We start from the raw sequence: 11,513 nt of genomic DNA, 5'->3' as shown, positions 1-11,513 counted from the left end.
GCCCTGCCATGATACACGCTAGCTAGCCTACAGTGCAGCATCCCCACTCCTCAATTTAGGACTACTTTTGACTAGACTGCAAGTTTTGATGTCTAAGGTTTGCCCTGGGAGTCAAAATGTGACATGCGCCTTGGGGTTGCAGGTATGACATCACGTTGGGGGAACTCCCCCAGGATTCTAAGGTTCTTCATAGACTCCTATGAGCCTGCGGAACCCCCAACGTGATGTCATAATGGTACATTTTCTTGAAATGGTTAACCTGCAACCCCACCTTTAAAGGCGCCCCCATGTGGCAGCATACCGTAACTTCACTGGTGGTTAGGGTTAGGGAAAGGTCTAGGTTTAGGCCACATAGACCAGTGTTTCTCAACATTTTTAGACGAGGCACCTTTTTAATTCATGAAAAATCTTAAGGCACTCCAAACCAACAAGCCGTAAATTGCATCGCATTTGATACCACTCAAGCTTAGAAAAGTAGCCCATTTGCAGTACGTTTGANGTTGCAGCTGACCATGGGGCAACCTATATTCACTTAATTGTGCATAAATGGCAGATGAAAGATTCCACTGACAAGCATTAACTTATCAATTCAGACAAATATGCATTGTTATATATTACATAATTAATTTTATTTATCAGCCACTTTCCGCGGCACCCCTGAAGGGGGCCCCAGGCACCCCAGGGTGCCCCGGCACCCCTGTTGAGAAACACTGACATAGACAACATGCGACACAGTGTGTATACGGCAGGCCAATGGTAGTCAGACATTGACAACTTCAGATGAGACTGTTGAAAGTGACTGTTGAAAGTGTATTGTATTGCCCCATAGTCAAGAGTCTCTGGCGGGTCAGTTCAGAGTCTGCACATAAAGTATACACACCTTGACTGACCTCATCAATGGCCACCTTTGTTATGCTGAACACACACACACACACACACCTGGGGACATTGATTCATCTCGACAGGTGTGTGAGGACGACCAAGCTCTGAGTGAGGCATGATGAAAGACAGAAAAAAAAAATCGTCTTTGGTCCAGGTGTAAATCTGAGATGCATTGTTGTGGAATTCTCTGTTCAAAACTTCAAAATGTTCAGAAATCCTTCTTTCTTAGCAATTGGTGTAGTTGCTTTAACTGAACCACTAAATTCAAAACACAAAATAGTTTTATCTAAATTAACTTAGAAGCACAATAGGACATAGCCTACATTTTAAGTATCATTGGAAATGGATACAGTAGTTTTGGCGCTTTTCATGCAAGGGGATGAGCAAGTTGATTGAAACATTTTCAAAAATGTCCATTACTGAGTGTGTAGTATGTCAGCAGGTGTTTATTCATCCATTTGTGGTATGCTTCAATTATTTATGATGAATTTATTTTTATACCAAAGAAACGCCTGGGCCACAGATTAAATTCAGTTCACCTGAAATAATGTCAGTGGTGATGGACGGGTGTCTGGATGGCAAGAGACATCAGGCTGGGGCTCAGGGTATGACTCAAGTATGTCTCATATTCATACGGAGCCTTTAAAATGATATGTGCATCTACAAAACAACCCTGAAGGATTTCTCGTGTGCACCTGGAATGTTCTGGTGCGCGTACGAAGTGAGGACATTTCAGGTGTGCACCCGAAACCTTTCAGTGAGTTTTTTTTTTAAGTCAAGCAAGCAGTGGCTATGTCCATTTGGAGGACCTATAATCAGACATGGTGCCCATTTGTATGATGTATATTTGCTGGTATTTAGCATGATGGGGTTGGCTGTTTTTGGCCCCTGGAGAGGGAGGATTTGGTGGCAATTGCCCTCTCTGCCTATCAGTAAAACCCACTCTGTGTACGTAATTTTATCATTTTAAGGGCTTCGTAAATTTACACACACAACAGAAGATAATTAAGGTAAGGTAGTACGATGTGGAGAAAATGCAACAACAGTCAATGTATCTCATGGAGAGATACAATCGCATTGATAACTTCTGAGTAATATAGATTTCTTATGAAAAATATTTAAAAAGTCCTTTATCTAGAGTTTAGATGTACAGTCTACTGTAGCCATAGGTGTATATTTAGAGTGCACAGGTTTGAATGTCAGAAAATCAGGTGGTAACACTTTACAATAACTACCCAAAAAAGATTAATAAACACTTTATTAACATTTAATTATAATTAACATTTAACAAAGCATTTACAAATGTTTGTAAATGAGTAAGAACCAAACTACGACAGCACAGTGGAGTGGGAATCAACTTCTACTGTGTGAGTTTAATGTGGTTTCATGCCTTCTGGTCTTTGGAGGATAAACTTCCAGGACCAATAAGACTGTGCTGTGTCTATTGTGTTAACATAGTATTTCTTGCCCATTTATAAACATTTGTTAACACTTTGTTGATGATTTGTTCATTGTTTATAAAGTGTTTACAAAGCTTTTTTGGGTAGTTATTGTAAAGTGTTAATCAGGTTCAGAACATCCAGGATCAAGAATAGCATTGCAGTGGAATATTTCTAAATCATTTAATAACATGGCAATATAATGTATTGTTCACATTTAATAACATGGCAATATGATGTATTGCTAACATTTGTCGTGATGCATTCACTACATTCTTGTGCCAATCGAAATCATCTCATCTCTCAAAAAGTACTCATGAGAAAGATTTAGTACATTTCAATCGTCTCCTCCTCTCTAGCCTACTTGCTCTATCTGTACCAAATTCTGGGCAATGTCAGCACTTATTAATTAATCTGATATTTTCTACAAAGTTGAAGCACTGTTTCTTCCTGACATTTTACTGAATAACTTATACTCAGGTGGTATGACGAAAAACTTTATTTTGATTGACTTATAGTAATAAAAACGAAATAAAATTAGATAAAATTCAATCAAGTAAGCTGGCAACGGCCACCTGATGAGGCTTTAATTTAGACAGAGTTTTGGCAAAGGACGTGCTCAACTTTTTAGAAAAAACGTAAGTCTTTGGGTGCGCGATAAAATGTATCAACTTAAGGAAGAAAAATCCGCACTCTCAAACTGCGTCTCATTATTTATTTATATTACCACCATGTCCAAGTAACATGGTGGACATGGTGGTAATATAAATAAATAATGAGACGCAGTTTGTGGATTTTGCAGATTTTTCTTCCTTAAGCTAATGTAGACAGACCCAGTTTACGGCTGAATCTGATATCTACTACTACAGTACTGCTACACTCTGTGTATTTTATTTCCTTCAAGTATTGTAGCGCAGCACTCCTGTGTAGTCCTGAGAGGCCTGGCGGACGAGGGAAACGTGGGGGCAGCTCATAGGGATGGGGGGGGGGGGGGGGGCTTTATAGGAGGTGGCCAGTGCTTAATTTGTCAAGCGGGAGGTCCCGGAGCACAGAGGATGGGTGGCTCCCCCCCTGAGGGGGGGTCTGTGATGTCTTTCCATGAGGTTCCGTCCAAGGTTCCGGAGCTCTCGTCTGAGGTTCCGGAGCTAGCTCGCCCTTGCTCCCCCTCAAATTAAGCACTGGAGGTGGGCACTGTTCATACCCAAGGCTTGCAGGGAATGAATGTACATACAGTTTTCCAATGAGACTAAAAAGGAAACATCTCTTTTATTTTGTTATTGCCAAAATGATCATCTGTTACCTAATGCATATGTCAATCTCTTTTTTTTCCTGCAGATATTGACAAAATTCAATATACCGGTGTGCAGTTTATTTTAAAAATGCATTCATATTTATTGTTACATCGTGTTTGTTTTGCTTTCTTTACACATTTGTAAGAATATTATTTTGTCTTCAGTGCATAGGCCTACGTATATCCTGAAATTGCTTCATTTGAAAAGCCAGCATCTGAGACTCAGTGCATTTCAAGCTGTAAAAGGCTTTTTTTCTTGATTTTTTGGATTAAAAGATGAACTGCAGTGCCTGGTGTGAGGGGTTGCTTTATTAGATAAACTGCAGTGCCTGGTGTGAGGGGTTGCTTTATTAGAATGTGATTTGTGTTGTCTTACAGTAAGTAAAACCTGCGTGACTGATTGCAAAGGTGCCACACAGCGCCAGTCCCCCCAATGGTATACCTCCAAGTGCACCCACCCCCTCCTCTTGCCACTAATGCCACCCCATGAAATGCCCATGCCTTGGACTACGCCTGGTACCAGAGCAGTCCATAGTGCAGCTTTGGTAAAAGAATAGGAATGGAATGTCTCTGCCATAGCTCTTTGCTGCCACCTATCAGCTGCCTTGGGAATTGCAGATGAAAAATAGGATCCTGCCACTAGGTGTCTCTATGCAAGCAGTACTTCACCATGCTTACAGCAAAAGATGGTGGAAGCCGGTCCTCCGCCCAAGGGTTATGGGGCCCCTAAGTCACACCCTCTACTTCCTGGTTCATGGGGCAGAGGGAGTCAAAAAATGATTAATGGGCTTGAAAATGAGTGATTTTTGGATTTGTGGTGCATAGGTGGAGGTCCAAGGTCTGGATTGGTGTAAAAAAAAACACTCATTTTCAAGTCCAGTAATTATTTTTTGACTCCCCCTGCCCCATGAACCAGGAAGTAGAGGGTGTGACTTAGGTGCCCCATAGATACACTAGGTATACAAAGAGCTGTGTACATGTACAGAATATGTTGTGGGCTAATGAACACGCTGTAAAGCAGCAGAGTGTAGTGTAGCTACACAGCTGTATTCCCATGAAAGAAATGAACTGAGAGAGATAGGAAAGAAAGAAAGAAAGAAAGAAAGAAAGAAAGAAAGATAGAAAGAAGTGCATATAAAAAGTATGAATAAAGACAATGAGACAGTGGGTAGTGGCAATCATTCTGCAAGGTTTATTTTCAGCAATAAACGTGTTTTTCTCCTCCATGCCTGTTTAGCGAATAAGAAATCTAGACATAATGATATGAGCTCATCTTTAGCAGAGGGATAGAGAGAGAGAGAGAGAGAGAGAGAGAGAGAGATTGAAAGAAAGAGAGAAGAAAGAGAGAGTTAAACTACTAGAATGACGTGACTCTCCGTTACATCCGAGAAAAAAAATGAAACATTAGTGACAGGAGAGTGAGACTTGAGTGACAGAAAAAGGGGGAGGAGACAGACGGTAGCCTCAGAGGGCCAAAAATGAAACATGTCACTTTTTAATGATCATGGACGTGACGTCACCGAAGAGAAGATAGAAGAGTTGATGCTCTCATCAATACAATGGCCAACAAACGTGATGGACTCAAATATACACATGCACCTCTAAAGATGACATCGCAGACATGAAAGCACAAGAAGACCAGTAATCATAATCATAGTAACAGTAACATAATAACAATAATAATAATAACATGTACAAAATATATCAAAAAGACAGGGTTGTACATTAGTTTGTGTGTTTGTTTGTTTATTTTCTGGAGACCTGTGGTTGTTTATCGGAAGAAGGGGTATGGCTTGTGAGGAAGAGCACTGTCGACACTCCTTGGTTATAACGCCACAGAGGCAAGATCTTACTAGGCTGCTCACACACGCTATTGAAATGTGTCGTCGCGACTAAATTGAAAGTGGGGAAAGTGACCAAAACGTTTTGGATTCTGACGCGTAGCATAGCCATTACGCATAGGATCTCTAGTGGGAACCAAAAGATTCTAGAACACAACATTCTGGAATCTTTGGTTTGAATGATCAGTGCCTCTTGATGAATCGTTGGCCATGATGTCACAGACCAAAAGAAAAAAAAAACGTTCTAAATTCTAAAGGTACATTCCAAGAACAACTTCGATTTCACGTGATGTGATAATCCGAGACACATATTAGAACACTAGTGTGAGCGAAATGCATGTCGACTAACCACTTAAGGCATGTCGACTAACCACATTTAACAAAGACACATTTCAATAGCTCGCGTGAGCAGGCTATTACTATTCCCTGTCTGGGCTGTTTTAAACTAGAATACACAAACACATGTTTACTTTTTTTCTTGTTTAGCATTAATCAGCATTATTATTATTCATTATTGAAAATATCTGATTCCAGAATATTTTACACCCTGTAGTAGCTTATAAGTCCTGGGGCCCGTTACTACATTACGCACGGCAGGGCCGAAGGTCAAAGGTCAAGCACCAGGCAGATAGGGGCCCAGCAGGCCCAGTAAGACGCTCAAGCACAAGTGATGGAGTGTGTGTGTGTGTGTGTGTGTGTGTGTGTGTGTGTGTGTGTGTGTGTGTGTGTGTGTGTGTGTGTGTGTGTGTGTGTGTGTGTGCACACGTGTATGTGTGTGCGCGCACGTATTTGTGTATGTGTTCATGTGTACGTGTGCGTGCCTGTGCGTGTGTGTGTGCGTGTGTGTGTGTGTGTGTATGTGTTCGTGTGTACATGTGTTTGTGCATGTATGAATGTCCATAAGTGTACTTGCATGTGCGTAAGCGTGTCCATAAGTGTTTTTTTGTATGTACGCTTGCGTGTGCAGAGGACAAGAGAGGAGCCCATGAGTCATGAAGGATGGGAGGAGTCAGAGTGTCATCTGATCTGGAACGAGCCAATCACAATATGTACATGAGGAGAAGAATGCTAGCAATGGTAGCTATGGCAACGCTGGATGCTGTTTGGCATTAATGAGTGGAATAAGCTTCATGCAGCTATGGCGCGGGGTGGGGGGGGGGGGGGTGGGGGATGAGGGGGTGGGGGGTGGGATGGGATGAGGGATGGGGTGAGGGATGAGGGATGGGGGGGCGCGGGGTGGGGGGATGGGGGATGGGGGGTGAGGGGGATGGGGGATGGGGGGATGGGGGATGGGGGGTGTCCACAGTAAATATTGCACTGTTCATATACCACTTAGAGGGTTGAATTTTTAACACTCGTCTAGTCATACACTGTAAAACATTTCAGCCAGTTAAACGTAAAAAAAAACGTAAGTTGCCATGCTGCCTTAAGTTTGTAAGTTAACTCAACTTGAGAAAGCCTTGACTTGAGTTAAGTCTCCAGTTGAGTTAACTTACAAACTTAAGGCAGCGGGGCAACTTGCTTTTGACATTCCACCATTGCTGGAAGTGTGCTCGTTTTCCACCTTTGCTTGAGTTTATAAAGTTGTATTTTACATTGTTTCCTGTATTCCCAGCTATTCTCTGAATCAGGCAATACAACTTGTACCTCCAAGCTAGCATGGTCTTGTTCGAATGAAGCTAGCTGGATCCATTCAGTTCAATGGTAAACATGCTAGCTTGGAAGTAAGAGTACACTGCAAAACATTGCAGCTAGTTAAACGGGAAAACTAAGTTGCCCTGCTGCCTTAAGTTTGTAGGTTAACTCAACTTGAGAAAGCCTCGAGTTCAGTTAACTTACAAACTTAACGCAGTAAAATAACTTACATTTTTACGCCTAACAGGCTTGCAATGTTTTACAGTACAGTTCAGTTTGTAAGTTAACTCCACTTGAGAAAGCCTTGAGTTGAGTTAAGCCTCGAGTTGAGATAACTTACAAACTTTAGTCAGCAGGATAACTTACTTTTTTACGTTTAACTGGCTTGCAATATCAGCAGACTCGGAGAATGGCTATAAGAACAGCAGAAAGGTAGCTTGAGGGGAGATGGCAAATGAGCATATGTCAATCAATTCAACATTGCATATTTACTGTGTGGGGGCATGGTGGGTGATGGGAGGTTGGGGTGGGGAGGTTGGGCGAGGGTGGGGGGTTAGGAGGTTTGGCAGGTCTTGGTAGTCTCGATCATTCCTGGAACCTCCTGGTGGAAAGTTGTGGTCCACAGGCCTGCAACCTAGGTGGGACACAACACTGAAACACGCACACACGCACGCACACACGCACGCACGCACGCACGCACGCACGCACGCACGCACACACACACACACACACACACACAGTGTCACAAATCATTTTCTTTCCATTTCATTACTTTAAAAGAAGGCAAAAAAAGTCAAATTGCCATGCGCATCTGCATTTCTGTATGTGTTGACATTTTCTGTGTCACAGCTGAAATGCCTACTGAATGCCAGAATTCCGTTCTCTTGGACACGGATGTTAAGGACACAAAATCCGTGTCAAGGAGCACGGTTTTTGCCAAAATTCCATGCTCCTGGACACGGAATTGTTTTTCGTGATGGGCACACAGAAGTGCTTTCTATATTCCCACAGCACTGTGTTAACTCTATCATTAGAAAATACATACCAAATGCTAATCCTAAACAAAATAATGCTATAGCAATTTAAGTTGTGCCCTCACCAAAACATTCCCTAACCTTAACCTGTCATTAAAGACGTATTTTTGAGAAATACCTTTTGCAGTTGGTTGATATGCTATCAAATTCATATAATGAATGAAAGGATACTAGCTGTGCCCAGACCAACAATCCCTAACCCTAACCTGTCAGTAGGAAATGTTTTTTTGAGAAAAACATATTTGAAATAAGAAAAATCCTGAGAAAACAAAAGACTGTGGAAACATAGAGCTGTGGGAGTAGAGAGAGCACTTCTGTGTGTCCATCACGGAAAACAATTCCATGTCCAAGAGCACGGAATTTTCACAAAAACGGATTTCGTGTCCTTAACATCTGTATCCAGGAGCACGGAATTCTGGAGATCATGTTGGCATTTCTCTATCACAGTGCTTTATGTAATGAGGTGAGCAGAGCTACTCACACACAAATGTACACCAGCACGCTATACAGTGAGTGAACAAGGGATCCATTTTGGACAGAGCGACAGTCATTGGCGCACAAGACATAATAGCACGTCCAAACAATAGTACAGAAAACACTAATGTAGACTGGACAGAGACAACAAGCCAAATTAACACACAGCATAAAGCTCTAGTGCAGTGTTTCTCAACTGGTGGGTCGCGACCCAAAAGTGGGTCATGGGTGGGTCGCGGAGCCGTGGTGTGAAAAATATCGTAATTCATTGATTCGCTAAAAAAAAAAAAAAATTCCAACTTTTCCTGCAACAATTTACCACTTTTATTTTGATAGGCGATTGAACTTGTGTCATCTGTCGTCATAGATTAAATCAGAATGTTTTTGCGAGATAGTAGCGTGCAACCAGTCATGCGAGTGTTGCTAAAAAAATTGGGTCGCGACCGAATGAGAGTGGAAAATGGTGGGTCCCAAGACTGTTCCAGTTGAGAACCACTGGTCTAGTGTACATCCTCATAGCACCGCAATGACAGACAGTGAGGAGCTAGTAGGGGTGTAAATCGGAGCCTTCATGGCGATATCGATTTCTTAGACCAATGATTCGATTATGTTCAATACTTAAGGATGCTTCATCATTCGATTCAATTCGATTCGATTCAAATCAATGGTTCACTTTTTTTGTTTTATCTTAAATGTAAAGCCTATGTGTGAATTATTAAATAAGTTAGCAAAAGTTGAAATATCTGCATGCATTGTATTTTAGGACTATCGTTACTACAGTCAGTATAATTATTACTGCATGAGCAAAAAAAGTCTCACAAAAAGTGTCACAAAATGATGCAATATGTAAGGGTTAACGTTCGGCGAGAAGGTCGCTACCGTGGAATAGCAGCACGACAGAGAGAATCTTTAGACCCCGACGCGGAGCGGAGGGGTCTTGTTCTCTCTGAAGTGCTGCTATTCCACAAAGCGACCGACTCGCCGAAAGTTAACCCGCTTATTATATGGATATACTTAAATGATTCACACATGGCGGGGACATTTCTTTAGACCTATTTAATGTTAAGATTGTTGCTGCGCAAAACAAAACAGTGCCGTTGTGGAACACCGCTAGGCAACAGCTAGGTAGCCAGGACAACAGGTGTTGTCTATCACAGCAGCTGATTAGAGTGACAGAAGACCGGACCCCCTGCGGAGTGATATGAAACATTCGCTTTAGCCACTGACTTGTATACAAGCCAGTGGCTTTAGCAGTGAACGTCTTGTTGCCATTGACAGCGGTAGCCAGGACAACGGGTGCTGTCTATCACAGCAGCTGATTAGAGTCTTGTTGAAAAGTCGCTTTAGCAGTGAAAAGTCTTGTTGCCATTGACAGCGGTCTGTTATAGACCAACCCGTCCGTTATCGAAAAATAACAGACGTCCGAACGTTGGGGAGCCCCGTTGAAATGAATGGAGCATTCGACAGATGACGTCACAACCATATAATAATAACAATTAATCGATTCTCTTGTGGACGAATCGATTAATTGAATTGTCGGCTGTAGGATTGATGCATTGATTCAAAACGATTATGATTGATTTACTCCCCTGTGAGCCAATTACCTTTTAATATGTAGTCAGTTACATTTTACTATTTAATATGTAGTCAGTTACCTTTTAATATGTAGTCAGTGGTTACCTTTTAATATGTAGTCAGTGGTTACCTTTTAATATGTAGTCAGTGGTTACCTTTTAATATGTAGTCAGTGGTTACCTTTTAATATGTAGTCGGTGGTTACCTTTTAATATGTAGTCGGTGAGCAGAACTGGGACCTTTTCACTGTCCTCCTTCATAGCATACAGAACTGTGGAGAAGGAGAGAAGAGACACACAATGAGTGACCAATGGGAGATGGTCGTGGGACTGCACTGCAACTGAGTGACCAATGGGAGATGGTCGTGGGACTGCACTGAGTGACCAATGGGAGATGGTCGTGGGACTGCACTGGACTGAGTGACCAATGGGAGATGGTCGTGGGACTGCAATGAGTGACCAATGGGAGATGATCGTGGGACTGCACTGAGTGACCAATGGGAGATGGTCGTGGTACTGCACTGAGTGACCAATGGGAGATGGCCGCGCAGAGTACAGTGTATAATATCATAGAGGAACAACAGTGACATATAGTAAAGCAAGATCCTGTACAGATCTCTCTCTCTCTCTCTCATTCTCCCTCCGTCCCTCTCTTTCAATCTCTCTGCCCCCCTCTCCCACTCTGTGTGACTATGTGTGTGTATGCGTCAGGGCTTGATACTGGCACCTGCCAACCAGCCAAATGTTGGTAAAACTTGGCTGTGGCTGGTGGCAATCTCAGTGTCACTAGCCAATTTGGCAGGTAGCTTATTCTATGGTATGACCATTCTATTTATTGTCAATGGGTATGACATATCAGAATAGCGTATATCAATTGTTTGCATTTAAGTTCAAGAAAAGGCTCAGTTAGTCAGTCTCTATTTGTTTGTTTTATTTCCATGTAGAAACCCATGAACTCATCTTCTTGCTTTGAGCACCTCATCTTCTGGCGTTAGATGTACAGTGTCATGATAAAAAAAAACTAATTTGTGGCTAGTAGAATAGTTGGATGGCTAGTGACTCAGGAAAACCACTAGTCACAGTGGCCGGCAAGCGAAAAAGGTTAATGTCAAGCCCTGGTATGCGTGTGTGTGTTCATATCGTATCCTCCTCCATTCATGTGATGCCTGTGCTGTGTATACTGTATATCATAAAGGCAGCATTAAGATAAAGGCCATGCTGATGTGCCCATGTGATCTGTATGCTGTGGGCATCATATGCGTGCGTGTGTGTGTGTGTGCGTGCGTGTGTGTGTGTGTGTGTGTGCGTGCGTGTGTGTGTGCGTGTGTGTGCGCGCGTGTGAC

General features: G+C 42.4%; 1 protein-coding gene across 1 annotated transcript in view; it reads right to left on the bottom strand.

Annotated features, from left to right (window-relative positions):
* Nucleotides 1–7,593: 7,593 nt before the first annotated feature.
* The window catches only part of fez1 (fasciculation and elongation protein zeta 1 (zygin I)), a 37,162-nt gene continuing 33,242 nt past the window's right edge, over nucleotides 7,594–11,513 (bottom strand). Inside the window, exons 9-10 of the mRNA XM_063202741.1 lie at nucleotides 10,377–10,442; nucleotides 7,594–7,739 (exon numbers count right to left, since the gene is read on the bottom strand). Of these exons, the coding sequence (XP_063058811.1) occupies nucleotides 7,723–7,739; nucleotides 10,377–10,442 (83 nt within the window). The 3' untranslated portion in view covers nucleotides 7,594–7,722. The remainder of the gene's footprint in view (nucleotides 7,740–10,376; nucleotides 10,443–11,513) is intronic.

The sequence above is a fragment of the Engraulis encrasicolus genome, chromosome 7 (genome assembly GCF_034702125.1).
Source record: "Engraulis encrasicolus isolate BLACKSEA-1 chromosome 7, IST_EnEncr_1.0, whole genome shotgun sequence".
Classification (NCBI taxonomy): Eukaryota; Metazoa; Chordata; class Actinopteri; order Clupeiformes; family Engraulidae; genus Engraulis; species Engraulis encrasicolus.
Note: the sequence above shows the minus strand (reverse complement) of the source record. Positions and strands in the feature narration are given on the sequence as shown.